This window comes from Oncorhynchus tshawytscha, linkage group LG05, assembly GCF_018296145.1.
Source record: "Oncorhynchus tshawytscha isolate Ot180627B linkage group LG05, Otsh_v2.0, whole genome shotgun sequence".
NCBI lineage: Eukaryota > Metazoa > Chordata > Actinopteri > Salmoniformes > Salmonidae > Oncorhynchus > Oncorhynchus tshawytscha.
In genome coordinates, this window is record NC_056433.1 from 15,742,529 (window position 1) to 15,767,268 (window position 24,740).

Below are 24,740 nucleotides of genomic sequence, written 5' to 3' on the forward strand. Positions count from 1 at the left end.
GCCACCGCACAGACAAACTGCAGACTAGGGATTGTTAAAAGTAAGCGCTTAGCAAAACTATGTTTTCCACTTCCACTAACTCTATTTTCAAAAGGTTTTCTAGGTTAGTATTTTAAGTCCTATATGCATATATAAAAATTCCTAAATTGCTCTCTGTTTATGCCTCAAAAGCTCAACTAGGCCTCTGTGTTCATCCTGGAAATTTTGTCAACTCTATGACCTTAAACAAGTATTATTTTTAAAGACATAGGTCTATCTAGTTAAATAAAGGCTAAATAAAATTAAAAATCTTACATAACCAGGCGAGAAGTTAATATATCTTTAGTCTTGTACAAGAACGTCCTATAATATTATAATTATAATAACAATAATAATTATAATTCACATGAATGTGTTGGATGACATATTATCATATTAAAACATAAATGTTATACAAATAAATACATGAATGTTCATGTACATATTACTCACAATAATACGTCCTTGTAGTGATAATGAATTTCAGTAGCCTTGTAGTATTTCGAGAAGGGTTTGAGTTGGATTAATTTCAATATGCGACGTTATATCAAGTAGGACTACCACTCACACTCCTAACGTGATATAGAATAGAATAAAGTAGATAGGTTAGGCCTAAGTGATAATAATATAGGATAATCTTTTCGATTTCGATTAAGCATTTAGTCTACACTTTCTAGCTATACACTTTCTAGCTATTTGGCCTATAGCTCCCACCGATTGAATTGGTGAATACACTTTTGATATAAATTCAGTTGAACAGATGCACACTGTAAACTGGAATAAACAAATATTAAAAAACAAATGTGCATATGGAAAACGTTGCTGTGATGGGGCTAGTCTGCATGGTTTCATCGGTTGGTGATAGTTTGCTCACAGTCAACAACTTCTCAAATCCAGGCTCCAATATTTTCTGAAGATTAAAGACAACACAGTATGCTGTCCCAAATTGAGCAACATTTACAAATATCAATTTTAAGCGTCATAAATGCTACTCTCGGCGTAGCATTATTAGCTTTAGATGTTTGCACCTGCAAACGGTGCGTAACCGCAGTTGCGCACGCATGACTTGCATTCCTACCTGATGTTTCGATTGATCAGATGCTTCAGACGTTTGTGTAGTGCCAGTTCTGATACTACTGTGTGTTGATTCTTGGATTATCGGGTGTTTCGTGTTTGTCTTGGAATAGGCTATACAATAGAGGTGCCACTCTATGATTTTTGTCATGGTCTGGTGCCACAAATAAGAAGTGCGTTTAGGTCTTTATTTTAGACTAATTGTTTGGTAACTATATTGCGGTCAGCGTCCGTACCCAGATAGAGTGAGAGATAAATCAAATCTGTCCGGGTGGTAGCATCTGGTCAAAGGTATGCAGAGTGAGACCTCAGGAGAAAAGTTGTTATACTAAACCATTCAAGTTATTATACCAATCACAATTTCATCATTTTAATTTGACCAGTAGCCAACAATAGGCGCAAAGCTGCATGAATTAGGGAAATCCAAATATGTCGAAATAGGCATTTCCCGTTTAGCATGCCTTTATTAAGCACAGTTATAAAAAATATACATAATACAGTTTTTGCGGATGTCATTTACAAAATTACAAATACATGATATTGTTCACATTTTGAACTTTCCTTTTCAGTCCATAATAACAAATGTTTGTTTGAACACACACAGCATGCACGCCTATTAGCCATATCCGTCGTGGAAACAATGTGACCTCAGGGAAGTTACATAATTAGTTTTACGCAATTTCGATTTGGGATGAGTTTTGGATGAGTGAAATGCAAAATATATAATAATGAAGTCCTAACCAACACCACTGCGTTAATGCAGGTGAACAAGACTATAACAACATTCATGTCTACATTCGATGATTTTACAATTGTATTGAACTGCAATGCAATTACACTGAATGACGTTTGAAATGTATGTTCCTCACTTACTGGTGGAATTATTGAAAATTCGCCCATAATTTTATGCATTTTCTGTACATTGCCTATTGAAGAGAGCTTGACGGTCCGTTGGGTTCGTTGGGTCATTAAGCTGAGGTCGGGAGGGAGAGTCCGTGTACGTTCAACGCCTCGTGCTGGTGCTTGATCAAGGGACTGTGCGGTTTTCTGTCTCCTGTGAAAAACAAACAACAGATACAGTATGTTTCTGGAACAAATAAGTCGTAATTCAGAACAGTGAGCACACAAAATCATGTCAATTATAGGTCAGGTCTCAATGCCCTAGCAAGATTAGATACCTAGACTTGTTTCTCATCTGATAGAGATCAAGGTTATTGGACTGTCATACCTAGGTGTATAAAACGGGGATGGAATTATATGAATGTGTCCATTGCACTGGACAAATTTGAGGCCTACCACATGTAGCAATGTTTTATTCTTCACACAAATATTATCTTCACAAAAGTATAAACAGGCATGTAACTGATATCAAAATTATTGCCCTACGATAAACAGCAGGGTATGGATAATGTAGGTTACTCAAATATTTCATTTAGAATTATACTGATTGGTTTAGCATTAATAGGCTTATCTTTTAATAGGCTTTTTGTTCAAATGAAGTCGAATGTGGTTGGAAATGACACCGCTAATTGCATGGCAGTGGTCATTTATATCAAATTACCTCAATTAGATTTTTATCCGTAAAAAAGGTTATGATATTGTGGAAATCATGTAGGCCTATCAATGCAAAACAAAATCTTCCCTACAGGACTACTCGTCGTTGAAAATCAAACGCACGCACAAACCTTGAAAATAGGAATATATAACGTTGCCTAAAAAGTATTCGCAAATTAAATAGACATAATTTGAACATCATAGCTAGCTAATTGTAACATTATTTAATGAATATGTAAACGTTTGGAAAAATGTGGTCTATATCGTTAGGCTAATAGCTATCATATAATTAAACTATTATTAATAGGTTCTTCAAGACCACCTACACCAAAGGCCTACAGTCATCACCTGAGGGTATGAAATGCTATTGCTGTAGGCCTACTCTGTACATTTACACTGGCTTGATACCATAATGACTTGCACAGTAAATAAAGTAACCATCTCTCAAAGAACTCAATGGTTTCCCAACAGTCAGTCGCCCAACACAGCCTGCTCTGTTGTTTGTGCCCGAAGCTTCCGTTGTATGTAGCATTTAGGCCTATGCCCTATATAAAATACAAAATGATCTAAATGCCAACCGTTGTCATCCTCGATCACCTATTTAAACCCATCCTGTTAGGTCGTCGGGTTTCGACCCACGGGGCCTAATCTTTTTTTTGACGAGTTGCATTTAAAAATAGCTGTTTTTTTATTGACAGCTGCATATATCTGTGCCATTGTGCTTAATTAAAATATCCGCTGGAAGATTTGAAACCTAAAAAACCGACTTGCTTAGTTACCTTCTCGCGATGAGTGTTTGAAAGACATTGCCGTGTGGAAGTCTCCACCTTGCATGGTTGCTCCGCTGTTGGGGTGGGCCAGGCTTGCGTTCTGAGACTGCCAGTGGTGTCCTGTTGTCATGTAGTTAGCTGCTGGCCCACCATACACCCCGTATTGGTTTGGGGGAGAGTAGGCACACGCAGGTACATAACTAGATAGGTTTGAAGAAGACTGAAAAAAAACGGAAGAAAAAAAAACGTTTAAGCACAGCGAAGCAAAACGCCCCAAAACGTTTATATGTATGCATATATTTACAGTGGACATCTTGTGGAAACGGATTTCTGATCAAACTATGAATATATTCGTTGTTTGTGTATTTGTTTCATAATTGTACCTGATGATACTTAATGTCTGCCTCTAGGGATGATTTCTCTATTCCGTTGACGCCATGGGCAGAGGAAAAAGTCGCTCTGTTAACGCTCGCCCACTCCTCCATTTTTGATTGGTACCCCTCTGCTCCAGCAATGGCTGTGGAAAATGTTTCAGTGTAGAATATAACATTATTAGGCTAACAAACCAATGTACGTTTTTTTTTCGATATGATGCCAACTCAGTTGAGCATTTGAAATAATGTATTTTGGGATCTAGCTCTTGTGTTAAGAACATTCCTTTTGCAAAAAATACAGGATGGTAGTGAACATTTTATGATAAACAGATGTTTTTTATTAAATTCTTGGGGAAATGATCTGATAAACACACACTTCAACCAATCTTTATTTTAGTAAAATCAGATCAAATGTTTTTGGCCACAACGTTTTGAATGCCATGTTTTTTGTAAATTCTTGAGATTTTAGAACAACATATTATATTACATTACTGCTGATGTAAATCCTATAGGTTTGTAGTTTGGCCTGTTGGACCTGTTGGTCTCATGCGATTATAATGCTATACTTTGAAGAGAAACAACAAGATATCTGACATAAAATAAGACGTTTAGCCTAATTAACGTTCATAATGGACAACGAGGACGTTGTAGAAATATGAATAGGCCAAACCACAAAGTAGGACTCACACTGATAGGCCTATACGTAGGCTATTTCCCCATCGACACAGGTCAAGATGATTTTGCATTTATAGTTTATAGCAGATGCGCCATTTGGCTCCTTTATCAATATTATTTAAACGTTCGTCCATTCCAAAATGATACATTAGGCCTATTCAGCCCATATGAACTTCTCACTATTTACTATCCCTGATGTTGACTATACGTTTGTTGTTTTAAATAGTTTCTCATTCATGTCAAATCATCTGAAATATCTGTGTGATTAACAAGCCACACTGACTGATGCATAAATGTACCAATGTTATTCATTTGAGCGCTCAATGCACAATGCTGCTGCCTATGAGAAAACAACTCAGCTTCAAGAGTAACATACATGCACAATATTTGATTTTGTCACCTACCTGAGGGGTCCATGAAGGCTCGAATGCCCAAAATGTTGCTGACTGTGTGCACCGAAGGCCATCCATGACGGGAGAGGCTGACATGGCCCGCTGTGATCGGTACACCGTGACCGCTGCCAATTTTAGTCCCAGTGGGTGACATTGCACTGGGGTATGAGTATGGGTACATGTGGTTGTAGGATAGCTGAGGATGGGTTGGCTTGCTGTTCTCATATTGGCCCGGCTGAGAAAGATTTCCTATTTTGTTGCGTAAAATGCGGCTTATGGAGCTGACGGAGGGAACGTTATATTTATCACAAACTGCATCTGCAAGAAGCCTGTCCCTGATCTCCCAAGCAAAAATTCCAGGGTCTCCTTGTTTGTAATCCCTTATGCTTTTCACCACGTTGGGTGTTGTGACCCGGGGTTTACTTCCTCCTATGGCACCGGGCAATATCGAACCCGTCTCGTTATATCTCGCTAGTATCTTGCTCACGCAGCCATGAGATACTCGAAGCTGTCTACTGATGTCACAGGGTCGTATTCCAAGTTGAGCTAATTCCACGATTCTGATCCGAATCGAATTTGGAAGAGGTCGCCCGTTGACAAATACCCCGCCAAGCTGGTTTACTTCTCCATATGTTTGATCTGCAAGAAACAAATAAGGAATTGCATTGAGGTGCATAGACTCGACATAGCAACATGACGGAGTTTTAAACAATAGCCTGTTTAGCCTAGCCTAGCATAATGCACACTCAAGTTCCCGAAAAGTAATTCCCTCTCCTTGATTTAATCTATATCACTCAGACTGTTATAGCTCTCAACTACAATGTTCTCTAACCTATTATGCTCTCAAACATCGTCAAGCAGTTCACTCCAAATGTGTCTGAAAAATAAAATAGCCTATGAAAATGGAGACATGGACACTGACACTGGAATGATAGAAGGACGCACGATTTGAGGACAAGCTAGTAGGCTACAAAATAAATCTAAAACCTAATGCATTCACATCTCTATTTATGCAAACATTATCTCCTGACGAGTCAAAGATCCATGCAAAATGAATAATGAGTTTACCCATTGCTTTTGGTTTGAGATGTTTTCCTCTACCAGTTGCCAATGGTCGAAAAGTGCTGTCTTCACCCTTCTGCACATGAGATGAGGAAAATGTTTTTTCTGTGCGTTTTTCCTTCAGTTCTGCTCTTGCATTTCTGGTAAGATGATCTAAAACGGCGAGTTTGGGCAAAGGGACTGAAGTGATCTTTGTCCCATAAGGGGAAATGTGTCCATCCCGAAGGCTCAAGTGTGCGCAGATTAATTTGACGCATCCATTACGTCAATCTTGTTGGCTGTGCTCAAGGCTCTTTCCCCATTTCATTGGTCTCCTCCTCCGTGTGTATTCTAGCCTAGCTACTCCACCGAATCTTTTCCGGTTTTTAGAATTTAGGCTACACTCTTGGAACTCGGAGAAAACATGTGCTTGGAAATTAAAATCCAAACAAAAAGCTGTTCTCCACGACAAGGATAAATATACTCTGTTTAAAGATAGGCCTATTTGATTATTACAATGGATAGAATTAACATGTAATTATGGGCCATTATTTTTAATGCATTTACTGATTGATCATATGCTATGACATTTTTTGTCCGTGATACAAGCTTGCATTATACATTTCATTTGCAAGGGTATTAGCATTTTTATCCATCCGAAAAGTTACCACAATTAATGAAACGTGGACTGGAAGTCATGACCCAATAAAGATTTGTGCTAAACACACATGAAAAATCTGCACTTTAGTTTGAAAAAAGCAATATTTACCTACCCCTTAATTGCAATTAATTGAATCTGCGCACAATGGTCATATGGAAACAACACTCAATTCATACAGTTCTATGCAATTTCTGGTTTAGTACAGACCTATTCGAACATCGATATTTGATAGATCTTTGAGGTGCTTGATTGAGTGAGTGATGATTAGGCCACTATGGTTACTCATGGCTAAGGCTATGTGATACATTGGGCACATGGCAGATGGATTAGCCTATTATGATGTGGCGCATACAGTATGTGAGGCCTACATCTTTCTGTCGTAGGCTACTTAAGACTATTGCTTTTATGCGTCGTGAAGTTGGAACCTTTTATTTTCCAATAAATCGTATGGCTATTGAAACGCAAATTGATTTAAATTGATTGATTATGATTGGTCTTTCAAACACATGTATAGCCTACTCTTCACACCAACAAAATAAGCAAAATGTTTAGAAGTTTTTGAATGCCCAGAGGGTCTGTGACAAACGTCTGTTTTAATTTATTTTTACGGTAAATATATTTTTAAGGATACATTGCTGTTCCTCCGAGCATTCTAATTACAGTGGTTGCATGATAAATATTTGGCATGTACTGTATTTTGGTCTTTGCCACTCTTTTCCTCTGAAGAACTATGTAAATCGTTTATTGGTCCACACGATTTCTTGTTTGCCTATAAACAAATGCAACAGTTTTTTTTCGTTATATGCCTATTTTCAGCAAGAAGGCGTGGGTGTTGTTTTCTTTACGACATGTATATTGTTTTACATATATTCATTAAAATTGATATAACTATTGATCTTCCCTGATATATGTGCATTGGAATATAGGATACAGGTAGGCCTATTTAACATTTAAAAGATAAAAGTGTTTTGTTTTGTGAGATAGTCCTATATGGGCATACTGCGAGGTTATTTTCTATTTAAACGACAAGGCCTGCCCCTGAAAGTAGGCATATACCCATTAAACTGGTATGGTTTCAATTGTCTTTATTTATTTAATTATTTTATTGAGAAAATCTCTGTGCCTCCTTTTTTAAATTGAATGTTTATGGGGATGGTGATCTCATAGTTAAGTCAGACGACTTGATCAAGACAAGGGGCGTGCATGGCAAGACATCACCGCAAATATGTACTGGGCAGTAGCCACACCTGCAAACATAGCCAGGTGCTTATCAACTGATCTTTTGCTAAGAATTTGATAAAGTTTACCAGTAGTATGCATTGCACATAGTTCAAAGAAAGACACTCCTTGTTTTGTCATTTGATTGTAGTTCTCAATAGATCGATATGTTCATCTATGATCTTGGTTTGATGTGATGTGGGTTTGGAGCTGAGGTGTGATGCATTCAGAAAATGTAGGTTCTGTTCATTTTTCAAGCCTTTAATTTTCTCAAGAAAATAAGAAAACAGTTCTACATAAATATAATTCCATTCAATTAGCATGCAGTCTACAAAATTAAAGACAGTCCAATGTTTCTTTTTTGGATACTCTGTAGTTAGAGATGAGATCCATCTCATGTTTTCCCTGTTGCATTAGCCTGTCTGCGGGGTCACTGACTGGGTCCTCCTACAGCCAGGACTTGGCTGTGCAGTTCTCTGCTTCCCCCAGATGAGGCTGTGCTCATCATAGAATTGGACACATTGGACACATTGCCCTGGGATGAGCTACTTCTGTACTCCTTACCACAGTTGCCAAATATCAGAACTCAACATCGAACAGATCATGCAAAATGCTTTTGAGTGATTTTGGACCATTTTCAATGATGTTGACTACTTTAAACATCTTCTCCAGAACCGCTGGACCGATTGGCACCAAATTTGGTATATAGCATCTATGTACCCATGTCTTCAAATATTTTCCTGGCCTCTAGCTCAAACATTATGGCTGCTATGAGCCAATGAGCTTGCATGAATGGTTTTGACTGTCCAGCACCGCCAGCATGCGACTAAACTGAACCATACTTTACAGGTTAGCTAGACTCAAATCCCAGAGGATGTGTGCCAAATTGAATCACTCTGAGTCAAACAGATCAAGAGATATAAACACGTGCCTTTTACAGCACCACCGTGTGCTCCATCTGAATGTGCTTGCATATGTTGAGTCTTAACAGTGTTTGGAATATGTGTACCAAGTTTTGTGACAATACGAATATCTTTGCCTAATTTATATGCATTTGTGTGCAAGACCACACCCATAGGAATGTTGTTTGATATGCTAGTTTGGAAAATGTTGCGTCAATAGATGCTAAATATAACTGTAAACTGGTCCTCCCTGTATACCCGTCGCAAGACCCACTGGTTGATGCTTATTTATAAAACCCTCTTAGGCCTCACTCCCCCCTGTCTGAGATACATACTGCGGCCCTCATCCTCCACATACAACACCCGTTCTGCCAGTCACATTCTGATAAAGGTCCCCAAAGCACACACATCCCTGGGTCGCTCCTCTTTTCAGTTCGCTGCAGCTAGCGACTGGAATGAGCTGCAACAAACACTAAAACTGGACAATTTTATCTCAATGTCTTTATTCAAAGACTCAATCATGGACTCTCTTACTGACAGTTGTGGCTGCTTTGTGTGATGTATTGTTGTCTCTACCTTCTTGACCTTTGTGCTGTTGACTGTGCCCAATAATGCTTGTACCATGTTTTGTGTTGCTACCATGTTGTTGTTATGTTGTGTTGCTATCATGCTGTGTTGTCATGTTGTGTTGCTGTCATGCTGTGTTGTCATGTGTTGCTGCCTAGGTCTGTCTTTATATAGTGTTGTGTTGTCTCTCTTGCTGTGATGTGTGTTTTGTCCTATATTTATATTGTATTTGTTATTTATATTTGAATCCCAGGCCCCCGTCCCCGCAGGAGGCCGTTTGCCTTTTGGTAGGCCTTCATTGTAAATAAGAATTTGTCCTTAACTGACTTGTATAGTTAAATAAAGGTTAAATAAATAAAATAAAATAAAAAAAATAGCAAGTTTCATCTGAATCTGGTGGTTCTGGAGGAGATGTCATTTAAGCAGGGTTGGATTACCAAACGAGTATGCAGGGCACCAAATGTGGTAGTCCGGCCCCACATTTAAGTGATATTTCACCAAATGTGGTAGTCCGGCCCCGCATTTAAGTGATATTTCACCAAATGTAAAATGGTGGAAATCCATCATGGCGGACTTTGCGAGAAGAGAGAGACCTATGCATCACATATCAGGATTCTAGGTCACACTGGGTGAGGGGTGTGAGCTTTCAAAGTTATCATTTTCAATTGTGTGTTATAGCGCCACCATGTGGCATTGGTATACTGTAATAATAATAATGACAAAGAAATACATAGCTTCACCAGCTTTGTTGCTTCAACCCCTAATTACTTTTCACAATGCAAATGGTTAATATTAATAATAATATGCTTTTAATTTGTTACATTTACTGCCAAATTGTCCAAATTTGACTTTCAATATAATTTATGTTTAAAAAAAATCCATCATTCAGCTACTGGTGGTCCCCAAGAGCTTTTGACAGTGATTTGGTGGTCCCCGGAATGAAAAGGTTGGGAACTCCTAGACGCTAGGGGCCAGTTTCCCTGACACATATTAAGCCCAGTCCTGGACTAACAATGAGGAGCATTTTTTATTGAGATTCTTAATTGAGAATGTTTTTTAGTCCAAGACTAGGCATAATCTTTGTCAGGGAAGCTGGTCCTATATGAACATGTTAACTTAACTTAAATGCAGGATATGTGTAAATTATAGCTGCCCAGATATTTCAGCCTTTTTAATCTCACAATTTGTTATGTTCTCTATTCTAGATGCCAGTTATACCCATATGTACAATAAGACGACCTAAGCGTTAAGATTATTCATATTTGAGACAATTCAAGTCATAATCTTCAAAGTTGTCACGAAAGAATAGTTCTTACACTGATACGAATAACATACTGTACATTGTAAAGTGCATAATTACACTGTAATGCAAGAAAAAGGAGGACATTTAACTCTTGTCATTACAGAATTATTTTGTATACTGATGGGTTATCACTTAGCTACACACTCCTTATAAACCAGTGTAGGTGGCAATTTAGACGACCTATTTCCTGTGACTGTAATTATTCTATCAGTATGATGTTCTTAGCTACTCTCTGTGACCTGTCATGTACAGTTCAAAAGCACATGTTTTTGGGGTGGAACTGTGTAACCACAGAAGAGGTCATTTGAGAGTAAAACATTTTAAAATGGTGGACTGACTTTTGCTACATGGCTTTTGGTAACGTTCCCTCACAGAAAAAATTAAAGTTATTCTATTTGGTTCTATTCTATTCTATGCTATTCTATTAGGTTCTATTCTATTCTATGCTATTCTATTAGGTTCTATTCTATTATAATTTATTAAATTCTAATATATTCTCAAGAGGGACAGCATTGCAGTCTCCCAAGTTCTGTAAAGCTGCATAGTGGTCGTTGTGCATTTTGTCCGCACCTACTGTCAGAAACAGCTGGTTAGCTGCTATATAGTATAGCCTTAACCTACAGACTACATGGCAGAGACAGCTGGTTAGTGGTGATATAGTATAGCCTTAACCTACAGAACACAGGGCAGAAACAGCTGGTTAGTGGTGATATAGTATAGCCTTAACCTACAGACTACAGGGCAGAGACAGCTGGTTAGTGGTGATATAGTATAGCCTTAACCTACAGACTACAGGGCAGAGACAGCTGGTTAGTGGTGATATAGTATAGCCTTAACCTACAGACTACAGGGCAGAGACAGCTGGTTAGTGGTGATATAGTATAGCCTTAACCTTAACCTACAGACCACAGGGCAGAGACAGCTGGTTAGTGGTGATATAGTATAGCCTTAACCTACAGACCACAGGGCAGAGACAGCTGGTTAGTGGTGATATAGTATAGCCTTAACCTACAGACCACAGGGCAGAGACAGCTGGTTAGTGGTGATATAGTATAGCCTTAACCTACAGACCACAGGGCAGAGACAGCTGGTTAGTGGTGATATAGTATAGCCTTAACCTACAGACTACAGGGCAGAGACAGCTGGTTAGTGGTGATATAGCATAGCCTTAACCTACAGACTACAGGGCAGAGACAGCTGGTTAGTGGTGATATAGTATAGCCTTAACCTACAGACTACAGGGCAGAGACAGCTGGTTAGTGGTGATATAGTATAGCCTTAACCTACAGACCACAGGGCAGAGACAGCTGGTTAGCTGCTATATAGTATAGCCTTAACCTACAGACCACAGGGCAGAGACAGCTGGTTAGTGGTGATATAGTATAGCCTGACCACAGGGCAGAAACAGCTGGTTAGTGATATATAGTATAGCCTTAACCTACAGACCACAGGGCAGAGACAGCTGGTTAGTGGTGATATAGTATAGCCTTAACCTACAGACTACAGGGCAGAGACAGCTGGTTAGTGGTGATATAGTATAGCCTTAACCTACAGACTACAGGGCAGAGACAGCTGGTTAGTGATGATATAGTATAGCCTTAACCTACAGACCACAGGGCAGAGACAGCTGGTTAGCTGCTATATACTATAGCCTTAACCAACAGACTACAGGCAGAAACAGCTGGTTAGCAGCTTAAAACAAAAATATCAACAACAACTTTCTATCGCTGGATTTGAACTTGCAACCTTTGGAATCCGAGGCAGATGCTTACCGAAATCTACTTGAAGGTAATAGCGCATAATAGTGCCCCTAGTGGCGGGTTCCCACGTCATCTTCCAACGTCCTCAGACAGGGATGGATATGGAATAATGACTTGTATCATGGATGACCTGGCTGTACAGAAAAACATGAACTGTATGGGAACAGCAGAGATAAATCATTTCCGTTTAAAATACCTATTTGTTCAGATCAAATTCACAATCGCCTTCCCAAAACGTATTTGTTCCTTTTCCCCCCTGTACGTGTGCTCTCTTCATTCATGGTGGTGAGAACCTGAGGGGCGCCTCAGAGTCTGAGAGGAGCCTCAGATCAGGTAGATAAGGAAGAGTAAATTGATAACATTGTTGCCATGGATGCAGGATGTTTAGGACATGTTCTCTACAAGAGGTTAAACAGGCTGCTCTCTCTGTCTGGTATGAACCTATCCTGAGGCCAAAGCTGTCAGACTTGCTGTCAGAATGGCGTCATCCAATAATCTATATTTGTTGTTCTACATTATTGCAGGGATATTTCACATACTGAACGTGTGAATTGAACATGTTTTTCACAATCTGAAGGAAATGTACTTGTCTTTCTCTTCAGACCTTTGACTGCTCTGCAGTCATCTTGACAGCAAACCGTTTTCTTATGGAGAGTGTCACTTGCCATTCTCAAAACCCATGGGATGGGGAAGAAAAAGGGATCTGAGGAGAGAGGATGTGATGAACATGTATGCAATTGAGATTCTCCCTTACTGTTGTAGGACTGCCTGCTGTCAGTGTATTATTGATACAAAGGCTCCACCATCTGGAAAAACATGCTAATTACAGTTCTTATCCAAATGCATGACCTAGTCTTTTTCGGACAGTGGATTTAAACATGCTATTGGAGCCTATTTTGCATACCTCTATGCTTCACAGATGTAGAGGGTTGAATTACACAGGTGGTGCAGTGCTAGTATTTCAACTGTGATTTTTGTATTTATTATGCCTCACACATCTCCTGTTGAAACCCCTATGGTTTAACCCACTGCACTCTATACACTTTTCATTTTCTTTCATCATTGAATGAATGATTGACATGTCGACACGCAGACCATGCCACCTGCTAACTTGAATTGAGAAGAGTTTTATGGGGAATACTACTACTGGTGGATGTAGGCCAGTGTCAGTGTGAGCCAGTAGGTGGCCCTCTTCACCTAACATTGACAAGGAAGTATTTCTAAAGGCAACGATAGGATTGGTTTAGGACAGAGGCTTTCACGTTTGAAGTTGTGTTGTACAGTGGAATACCTTTCTTGCAAGCTCTTTTCCAACAATGTAGTAATCAATATCAGAATTAGAAAAATATTATACTATAACATTAAGTAAAGTAGAACAAAAACACACAATGAATGGAAAATAAGAAGAACATGAGAAAGTAACAAGATTTATACAGGGTCAGTTCCAGTACCATATTTACAATGTGCAGGGATATTGGAGTGGTAGGGGTAGATATATATAGGGGTAAGGTGACTAGGCATCAGGGTATATGCTTGTGTGTGTGTGTGTGTGTGTGTGTGTGTGTGTGTGTGTGTGTGTGTGTGTGTGTGCGTGTGCGTGTGCGTGTGTGTGTGTGCGTGTGTGTGTGTGTGTGTGTGTGTGTGTGTGTGTGTGTGTGTGTGTGTGTGTGCGTGTGTGTTTATTTGCCTGTGCTTACCAGGCAGGCAGTTGGTTCCTCCTCCCTCTTGCAGCCAGTAATGGTAACAGTTTGACAGGTCTGCCTAGGAGCTCTGCCCCCTGACACCACTTCACACTGGTTTTCTTCTCTCAATATTCTGTCTGGGTTGATTTGATTATAAAACAGGGATCTGCCAGCATACAGAATAAGGCTGGCAGGGCCCTCATGCTATATGATGATACATAGGTCACGATTACATACATTTACATACATATTGTGATTATATGCCTCACAATTCTTTGTGTAGGCCATTGCAATTCAGTTCCGCAATAGGATGGAACTAATTGTTGTTGTAATGCATTACATTTGGAATACTATGGTACTAAGGTCTTTTAAATATAAAAACCTTTTGCCTGATAAATCTGCTAACAAATCCTCAACGTCAGAATATATCTGATAACATGTCATTTAATTGTTGAATCGATACAGTATTGCATTAGTTATCACAATACTGTTTTCCCCCTGGCATTAAGAAGGATGTTTATTGTTGTGTCCAATGTCCTTGGCTTGTTTTGACCCTAAAGGTTAGAATATAACATCACCTTTAACTAAGAACCTGCTGGGAATGTTTGTTTGCTCCTTTGAGAACACAGAGAAGCTTCTGCTTGGCCATGATATGCTAGCTTGCTACCGATGGCCTGGCTAGCTGTCTAAATCGCCGTGACCCCCAACCAACCTCTCCACTCACTGGACCCTTTTGATCACTCGACTAAGCATGCCTCTCCTTAATGTCAATATGTCTTGTCCATTGCTGTTCTGGTTAGTGTTTATTGGCTTATTTCACTGTAGAGCCTCTAGTCCTGCTCACTATACCTTATCCAACCTATTAGTTCCACCACCCACACATGCAATGACATCTCCTGGTTTCAATGATGTTTCTAGAGACAATATCTCTCTCTTCATCACTCAATACCTAGGTTTACCTCCACTGTATTCACATACTACCATACCTTTGTCTGTACATTATACCTTGATGCTATTTTACCGCCCCCAGAAACCTCCTTTTACTCCATGTTCCAGACGTTCTAGACGACCAATTCTCATAGCTTTTAGCCGTACCCTTATTCTACTCCTCCTATGTTCCTCTGGCGATGTAGAGGTGAATCCAGGCCCTGCAGTGCCTGGCTCCACTCCTATTCCCCAGGCGCTCTCTTTTGACGACTTCTGTAACCGTAATAGCCTTGGTTTCATGCATGTTAACATTAGAAGCCTCCTCCCTAAGTTTGTTCTATTCACTGCTTTAGCACACTCTGCCAACCCGTATGTTCTAGCTGTGTCTGAATACTGGCTTAGGAAGACCACCAAAAATTCAGAAATTTTAATTCCAAACTACAACATTTTCAGACCAGATAGAACTGCCAAAGGGGGCGGTGTTGCAATCTACTGCAAAGATAGCCTGCAGAGTTCTGTCCTACTATCCAGGTCTGTACCCAAACAATTTGAACTTCTACTTTTAAAAATCCACCTCTCTAAAAACAAGTCTCTCACCGTTGCCTCCTGCTATAGACCACCCTCTGCCCCCAGCTGTGCTCTGGACACCATATGTGAACTGATTGCCCCCCATCTATCTTCAGAGTTCGTGCTGCTAGGCGACCTAAACTGGAACATGCTTAACACCCCAGCCATCCTACAATCTAAACTTGATGCCCTCAATCTCACATAAATTATCAATGAACCTACCAGGTACCTCCCCAAAGCCTTAAACACGGGCACCCTCATAGATATCATCCCTCATCAACTTCCCCTCTAAATACACCTCTGCTGTCTTCAACCAAGATCTCAGCGATCACTGCCTCATTGCCTGCATCTGTAATGGGTCAGCGGTCAAACGACCTCCACTCATCACTGTAAAACGCTCCCTCAAACACTTCTGCGAGCAGGCCTTTCTAATCGACCTGGCAGGGGTATCCTGGAAGGATATTGATCTCATCCCGTCAGTAGAGGATGCCTGGATATTTTTTTTAAATGCCTTCCTAACCATCTTAAATAAACATGCCCCATTCAAGAAATTTAGAACCAGGAACAGATATAGCCCTTGGTTCTCCCCAGACCTGACTGCCCTTAACCAACACAAAAACATCCTATGGCGTTCTGCATTAGCATCGAACAGCCCCCGTGATATGCAGCTGTTCAGGGAAGCTAGAAACCATTATACACAGGCAGTTAGAAAAGCCAAGGCTAGCTTTTTCAAGCAGAAATTTGCTTCCTGCAACACTAACTCAAAAAGTTCTGGGACACTGTAAAGTCCATGGAGAATAAGAACACCTCCTCCCAGCTGCCCACTGCACTGAAGATAGGAAACACTGTCACCACTGATAAATCCACCATAATTGAGAATTTCAATAAGCATTTTTCTACGGCTGGCCATGCTTTCCACCTGGCTACTCCTACCCCGGTCAACAGCACTGCACCCCCAACAGCAACTCGCCCAAGCCTTCCCCATTTCTCCTTCTCCCAAATCCATTCAGCTGATGTTCTGAAAGAGCTGCAAAATCTGGACCCCTACAAATCAGCTGGGCTAGACAATCTGGACCCTTTCTTTCTAAAATTATCTGCCGAAATTGTTGCCACCCCTATTACTAGCCTGTTCAACCTCTCTTTCGTGTCGTCTGAGATTCCCAAAGATTGGAAAGCAGCTGCGGTCATCCCCCTCTTCAAAGGGGGACACTCTTGACCCAAACTGCTACAGACCTATATCTATCCTACCGTGCCTTTCTAAGGTCTTCGAAAGCCAAGTCAACAAACAGATTACCGACCATTTCGAATCTCACCATACCTTCTCTGCTATGCAATCTGGTTTCAGAGCTGGTCATGGGTGCACCTCAGCCACGCTCAAGGTCCTAAACGATATCTTAACCGCCATTGATAAGAAACATTACTGTGCAGCCGTATTCATTGATCTGGCCAAGGCTTTCGACTCTGTCAATCACCACATCCTCATCGGCAGACTCGACAGCCTTGGTTTCTCAAATGATTGCCTCGCCTGGTTCACCAACTACTTCTCTGATAGAGTTCAGTGTGTCAAATCGGAGGGTCTGCTGTCCGGACCTCTGGCAGTCTCTATGGGGGTGCCACAGGGTTCAATTCTTGGACCGACTCTCTTCTCTGTATACATCAATGAGGTCGCTCTTGCTGCTAGTGAGTCTCTGATCCACCTCTACGCAGACGACACCATTCTGTATACTTCCGGCCCTTCTTTGGACACTGTGTTAACAACCCTCCAGGCAAGCTTCAATGCCATACAACTCTCCTTCCGTGGCCTCCAATTGCTCTTAAATACAAGTAAAACTAAATGCATGCTCTTCAACCGATCGCTACATGCACCTACCCGCCTGTCCAACATCACTACTCTGGACGGCTCTGACTTAGAATACGTGGACAACTACAAATACTTAGGTGTCTGGTTAGACTGTAAACTCTCCTTCCAGACCCATATCAAACATCTCCAATCCAAAGTTAAATCTAGAATTGGCTTCCTATTTCGCAACAAAGCATCCTTCACTCATGCTGCCAAACATACCCTTGTAAAACTGACCATCCTACCAATCCTCGACTTTGGCGATGTCATTTACAAAATAGCCTCCAATACCCTACTCAACAAATTGGATGCAGTCTATCACAGTGCAATCCATTTTGTCACCAAAGCCCCATATACTACCCACCATTGCGACCTGTACGCTCTCGTTGGCTGGCCCTCGCTTCATACTCGTCGCCAAACCCACTGGCTCCATGTCATCTACAAGACCCTGCTAGGTAAAGTCCCCCCTTATCTCAGCTCGCTGGTCACCATAGCATCTCCCACCTGTAGCACACACAATAATAACAAATAAGGTTTACAATCTGGCAAACATTGACCCCTAACTTGACAAACATCCATTTGGGCTACAAACATTCACCAAAGATCATAAATATGTGTACTTTAATAAACCATTGATCATCCTATATCAATTACAGAAAGGTTGTATTTGTCCTGGAATAAAGTTGTGTAAATTGTAAGGGGAGACCCTTCAGAAAGTGATCTGGTATCTCAGGAAGCAGGCGAGCAGAACGTGCATGGGCTCAGTGAGAGTTGTTTACCCTCTTTAGGACCTATAGGCACTAGTGTGTACCATGCAGATTGTTTTTCCCATGGTGTGTACACTGTGAGTGAGAGAGTAAACATGTAAATATCAGTGAAGTAGTCTTGTAAGCGATAGCCTCTCAGTCAGTCTAAATTAGTTTAAGAAACCTGTTACTGGTCAAACAAATACACAAGCCGTGCCATAGTTATAACACAACAATAATAATAATAACGTGTGTGTGTGTGTGTGTGTGTGTGTGTGTGTGTGTGTGTGTGTGTGTGTGTGTGTGTGTGTGTGTGTGTGTGTGTGTGTGTGTGTGTGTGTGTGTGTGTGTGTGTGTGTGTGTGTGTGTGTGTGTGTGTGAGGTAGCGAGGCTGGGCGGTCAAAGATGAATGAAGAGATAGTCCATTGAAAGCAGTTGAATACCATGACAACTAGGGGCAACCTCGGATTTATTCCAAACAGTTACGGCACATTGTAAGGGGGCGTCAATCATCTATTATCTTGCAACCGAAATAAATGCAAAATCTTAGCCTACACAAAAACTTCCAAAAGGAGCCGGACATTTGTCTACATTTTCCCCATTGTCCGCAGCTTAGCAATCGGTTTGTACGTGTGTTTGCTTAGCCTGACCACCCAGGACTCCCGGAGGATTCGCTGAGAACGAGAATCATTGTCACCCACATCACATAGCCTACTAGATGAGGGCAGCGGAGCATAGAAAAGGGGAGAGACATCAGAATAAAAAGATCTAAAACTTAATCATATGAACACGATATTCTGCTTGTTATATTGACTCAACGGCTTCTCATTCGATTTCCCGTGAATTTAAAATAAATTGCTGCAATAAAATTAGTGTTATTATTATGAAGAAATGTTGACTAACATTCCAAAGGGAAATAGCCTACTTGTATGACATTGTGTAGCTATTGATAGTCTAGCCAATGCATGGATGGATGCATGCTGTAGTTAGCTATTTATGACAGAAACAAATAATTATAGTGATAAGAATAAAGATATAATATGGCAATAATATGGTAATAACGATGATAGTAATAAAGGAGAAAATGACAAACATGAATAATTTCAGCCTACTGCAAGTTCCGTATGTAAGACTCAATAAACGGAATGTATTATTCTCCTCTTAGAACGTATTTATCCAAATGTAGTTAGCCTATTTACAATAAACGCCTTGTAGAGATGTCAAACAACATTCTGAGCCAGGCTATGTTTCATTCATGATAGGCCCTAGGATACTTGACTTAAGCCTGCACCAAAATATTGACCTAAAAGGTCTTCATGAGTTATCCATATTAAACACCCACAGTTCAAACTTCGATACGTAGACTAATAACATACATCTTTAAAGGGTGTTTTTGCTCCTAAATAGATATGTATTTGCTTTGAAGCGATACATTATAATGGTTTGAAGCAATGCAGTATAGTGGTTTGTGTAAATGACATGCACAAACGCCCCTCCCCATCTCGGTAATTATCTGTCCCATAATACCAGTCATCACATTTCCGAAGCACCAATGACAGAGATTTGGATGTCCCCAAACCCTAGCATTTCACACCCACAAATATTCTTCATCCACTTGACTCCAAGGACCTCCTACACGCGTTCTGTCTTTCACTGGCTTATTCCGATTCATTTTCCATTGCAGGTTCAGTGTTTTAACTAACCTTATATAGACCAATACGACTGGCGATGGCTTCCTTTATGCAAGTGCTTCTAGTCGTGCAGCATCCATGAGATTCTCCTCTCCATAAACTCCTGCGCTCCTCCATGACCAACACATTGGAGCACTCTCGACGAGCCAGCGGTGAACAACTAGCATACTGCATGCCAGGATTCATTCTTCGTTTGGCTTGAATTAACCCAAACGACACGGCCTGAATATCATCTTAACCTCATTTTGAAATAGTGTCCTCTTGTTCAGTTTTACTGGTTCAGCATAGCAGCAGGGATAAAAACGAACTCCTGTTTACAGCGCGCACCACAGACTTTCTCACACCATGTCGTTCAACAACACAAAGATGGGCTTCTCTGTAAAGGACCTTCTGGATCTTCCTGACACCAATGGAGGTTCTGGAAAGGAGGAGACCGAGGATGAGAACGAGGAGGAAACTAGTGAAATTATGACGCAAAATCCATCTTTAGAAAACGCTGGAAATGTGCCCTATAAGAGCCTTTTGTGTGATGGTGGTGGTAATTCCTACTCAAAATGGCTTGCCTCCTCCAACAGCATCCAATATTCACGTGAGTAGCTCTTTAAAAAAGTTTAATAATCATCTAGGTATATAATAGATTTGTCCAATTCCTAGTCATATCATCCTTTCAATTAGTTATCAAATAAGTCATTAATGAAAACAAAAACCTTTGCATTAACGTTTTCACTATTTCATATTTTAGTTAGGCATATATCTTATGGGTTTAACTTATTAGTCTACTCTTAAAGTAGTTTATTCATGCATAATCAGAATGTGTAATATTATACGTGCTTAATGCAAGTCTCCTTGTGTAATTATCCACGCGTAATCGTCATAGTTTAGCCCTTGTCACCAATAGGCCATTGTTTAAGATTATATAGGTAATCTCTTCAATATTTTCCATTCTTTGCTCAGATTAACTATGGGCTATGATGGAATATTAACTATATTTTCACTGTATTTATTGTCCATCTTTTATAATAATCAAACCGACGTTTTTCTTTTTAAACAGGTTTGTCAGTTGATTCTCGAAACGAACCCAAATCTCCAGAGCTCTCCGCTGACGAATCCCAAGATATCGACAGAGACACCGCAGTTGACAGCAGCGACTCTGGAAAGAAGAGGAAAAGGAGGGTGCTGTTTTCCAAAGCGCAAACATATGAACTAGAGCGACGATTTCGACAACAGAGATATCTCTCTGCGCCTGAGAGGGAGCACCTTGCCAACGCACTACGACTGACACAGACCCAGGTGAAGATCTGGTTCCAGAATCACCGGTATAAAATGAAGAGAGCACGCGCTGAGAAGTGTATGGAAATGGTTCATCTCGTGTCCCCAAGACGGGTGGCAATTCCGGTTTTGATTCGGGATGGAAAACCGTGTGACACTAGCAAAACTCAGGAACTTGAGGCCTCGTTCAGGGCTGGAATACCTCTCTCGGCGTATAGCGCCTATTCTCTCCATCACATGCATATGCGCTCTCACTACAGCCCCGACGCATTGTCACAACTGCCCAGTCTGCATCACTTGGCGCAAATGTACCAATGGACTTGGTAGAAGATGGATAGGCCTACTTCAAATAACTTTGATTCGAAAAATATAAATACAACTTTTCCTGATTTGGATTGAAATTATTCTCTCTATTTTATTCACATCAAAGTTGATTATGGGGTGGCCCATGAGGTCTGGACGATGTTACGCCTCGTGAGATTCCGTTAGTTTTATAATGTTTGCTAAATGAATGTTATAAATAAATGTTGTCTGTTGTAAAGTGCTCATATTATGAATTAATTTATGTTTTTTGGTGTACTGTTTTATTTAACTTATATATTTATGGTCGTGAATAAACCTTTGTCAGTTTGATGTGGTTATTATTCATTTATTAAACTACATTCAATTACTTTTATACAGGTCCAATAAGGGGAATCGAATAGACACTTAATTTAGGGTAACTTGTTTATTATTTGTTAAAATTGTTATATGCGTATAGATGCAGTTACGCACAAAACTAGATGAATACGAGTTCCCTTTTTTAAAGTAGCAGATCGTGCAAAACATGTTTTATGTTTTCCTGTATCTAATTCCGGGCAGATTTGCTATTGAATCACAGAGGAAAAATAGAAACAACCCTGAAGTGAATCTCTATTGCAAACAGTCTTTTCAGAAGTAAAAACGCCCTATGCACGTGCCTACAACAAATAGGACTATTTTGCTATATTTTCCTTGCGTTTCCAGATTGAAAAAGGATGTATGGCCAGGGTGTAATCCGTTACATGTAAGGGATTACAAATTTGTTACATTACAAGAACATATATTGTAATCAACCCTGTGGCGGCAGGGTAGCCTAGTGGTTAGAGCGTTGGACTACTAACCAGAAGGTTGCAAGTTCAAATCACCGAGCTGACAAGGTACAAATGTGTCGTTCTACCCCGGCAGTGTTCCTTGGCTGTCATTGAAAATAAGATGTTTTTCGTAAGTGACTTGCCTAGTTAAATAAAGGTTAAATAAATAAATATATATATATATACTGGAAGTAATCATCAAGTATTCTAGTTTTTCAGAAGTATCTGTAATCTGATTAAAATATATATATATTAAAATATATTAAAATTAAAATATATATATATTTTAATCAGATTACAGATACTTCTGAAAAACTAGAATACTTGATGATTACTTCCAGTATTACTTTTAAATTCAGAAAGGATGTTTGCGAAAAAAATCTTTGACACTTCTCTGTTTTCTCAATGACATTTAAATCAGCATTGAAAAAAGATACAAGTTTAAGTTTGTTCCACCTGAGCGAGTGTGACCAGAGGTCAGAGACCCCTATGACAACACACCAAATGTGTTTGATGGATCGCGGGAAAAGAGCAGGAATGGACTTTTGTAGGCTACAGTCCAAGCTGTGTCTTCCAATGGTGCTATCCGAATTTGAATAAACGCTCGGAGATAAGGATGACCGCAGTGGTGTAGTCTACGGCGATAGAGAGATCACTTATTGTTGATATCTACATAGTGCATTGATGTAAATCACACTGCTGCTCTCTCATTTAGCTATTTGCGCTTAACGGATTGTGGTTGTTGTGGATGGCTGTTCACATCTAAATGCATATTTGAACCCAATAATGGTTGAATTCAAGAAGTTTAACCTGCCTATCAATCATTGTTTTTGAAACCATTGGACAGCCAGTGAAAATGCGCTCTTGCAGCAGCTGCATAGCCTGTGGAAAAAAAGTCTGGCTTCTATTACTCAGTCTAATTCATGCTGGAAAGAAATACATCCATAGGCCTAATGGACACATGCTCAAACTCGCACTCTTTTGATATACTTCAAATCTGTAGTTGCTACAGTTTTTGGACTTGTAAATTATATATATTAATGTAACGATATAATTTAATATTATGTAGTAGAAATGTATGTATGTAGTAGAAAGCTATGGTTTAGAAGAAGCCTATATAACCAATCCATAAAGTAAAATGTAACATCCATGTACAGCCAGCAATGTAAACTTTTACATTTTATCCTGCAATAGAAGTCGTTCAATTGGTAACATACACGTTTGTCTTCTTCTAATGCCTCTTAAGGGGAAAGTAATCTAATAGTAACTGAATGTAATCAGATTACGTTACTGAGTTTCAGTAATCCAAAAATTATGTTACTGATTACAATTTTGGACAGGTAACTAGTAACTGTAACAGATTACATTTAGAAGGTAACCTACCCAACCCTGTGTATGGCTTATAGGATTGTATATGTATGGATATTAATACATTCTGAAGTTAGACAATACGAAACAACCTCTGTTGTAATTATATAAAATACCCATTTGACATTCTCTATTCCTATGAATAATGTTTCCTGTTGCAACAGATTCATTATAGTCAATATAAACACAATTGAAACTACATTATTTCTCACTCAGTTTCTCACAGAACTGCATTGCTTATCAATTCACAAAGAAACCCCCAATTATAGAATAGAGTGCAGCTGTGAATGTTTAGCTACACAGCATGGAAAAGAGAGGGGATGTTGTGGCAGTGGTGGATGGAGAGCTGTGGTGGTTTTTGTTCCTGTTTCAGCTGTGAATGTTTAGCTGCACAGCATGGAAAAGAGAGGGGATGTTGTGGCAGTGGTGGATGGAGAGCTGTGGAGGTTTTTGTTCCTGTTTCAGCTGTGAATGTTTAGCTGCACAGCATGGAAAAGAGAGGGAATGTTGTGGCAGTGGTGGATGGAGAGCTGTGGTGGTTTTTGTTCCTGTTTCAGCTGTGAATGTTTAGCTGCACAGCATGGAAAAGAGAGGGAATGTTGTGGCAGTGGTGGATGGAGAGCTGTGGTGGTTTTTGTTCCTGTTTCAGCTGTGAATGTTTAGCTGCACAGCATGGAAAAGAGAGGGAATGTTGTGGCAGTGGTGGATGGAGAGCTGTGGTGGTTTTGTTCCTGTTTCAGCTGTGAATGTTTAGCTGCACAGCATGGAAAAGAGAGGGGATGTTGTGGCAGTGGTGGATGGAGAGCTGTGGAGGTTTAGCTGCACAGCATGGAAAAGAGAGGGGATGTTGTGGCAGTGGTGAATGGAGAGCTGTGGAGGTTTTTGTTCCTGTTTCAGCTGTGGAGGTTTGGTCAGCTCATCTCTCAGTAAGGATAAGGAATAAGTATCTGAGGTTTTGTAAAGGCTGTCACTTGGCTCTTTTGTGACCCTTGTTGGACACGTTGTATTCCGTGTGGGCAGCTGGCCTCGTGGAGGGGATGGGGAGGGACCCCTAATAAAACCCAACTTGTGTCTGCTTTCAAACATCCCATTGTTACCTCCCAAGGGGGAAAATAATTACAAATTCATGCAGCATCTTTTCAGGGAGGGGGTCCTTATCCTAAGGTTCCTCTGTGCAACCCCACTCTTTCCATCTCTCCCTCTCTCTCTTACTCTCTCTCTCTAAATAT

The 24,740-nt window shown here is 40.1% G+C and overlaps 2 protein-coding genes across 2 annotated transcripts; one reads left to right on the forward strand and one right to left on the reverse strand.

Moving 5' to 3' along the window:
• Positions 1-1,522: 1,522 nt before the first annotated feature.
• On the reverse strand, positions 1,523-6,187 carry LOC112250004 (paired box protein Pax-1). The gene is made up of 5 exons (XM_024419791.2): positions 5,926-6,187; positions 4,870-5,496; positions 3,800-3,933; positions 3,426-3,636; positions 1,523-2,146 (listed from the first exon to the last, which is right to left on the reverse strand). The coding sequence occupies exons 1-5, from the start codon at positions 5,927-5,929 to the stop codon at positions 2,061-2,063; spliced, it is 1,062 nt and encodes a 353-aa protein (XP_024275559.1). The 5' UTR covers positions 5,930-6,187; the 3' UTR covers positions 1,523-2,060.
• A 13,920-nt stretch (positions 6,188-20,107) lies between these two features.
• On the forward strand, positions 20,108-21,598 carry LOC112249845 (homeobox protein Nkx-2.2a-like). Its single transcript, XM_024419566.1, has 2 exons — positions 20,108-20,222; positions 20,814-21,598. The coding sequence occupies exons 1-2, from the start codon at positions 20,108-20,110 to the stop codon at positions 21,356-21,358; spliced, it is 660 nt and encodes a 219-aa protein (XP_024275334.1). The 3' UTR covers positions 21,359-21,598.
• Positions 21,599-24,740: the final 3,142 nt, after the last annotated feature.

Coding starts and splice junctions, on each gene's coding strand:
- LOC112250004 (XM_024419791.2), bottom strand. Junction 3,637..3,799: donor CAGACATTAAGTATCATCAG/GTACAATTATGA, acceptor GTTTTTTTTCAG/TCTTCTTCAAACCTATCTAG. Junction 2,147..3,425: donor CAAACACTCATCGCGAGAAG/GTAACTAAGCAA, acceptor TGTTTTTCACAG/GAGACAGAAAACCGCACAGT.
- LOC112249845 (XM_024419566.1), top strand. CDS start 20,108: ATGTCGTTCAACAACACAAAGATGGGCTTCTCTGTAAAGGACCTTCTG. Junction 20,223..20,813: donor TGAGAACGAGGAGGAAACTA/GTGAAATTATGA, acceptor CTTTTTAAACAG/GTTTGTCAGTTGATTCTCGA.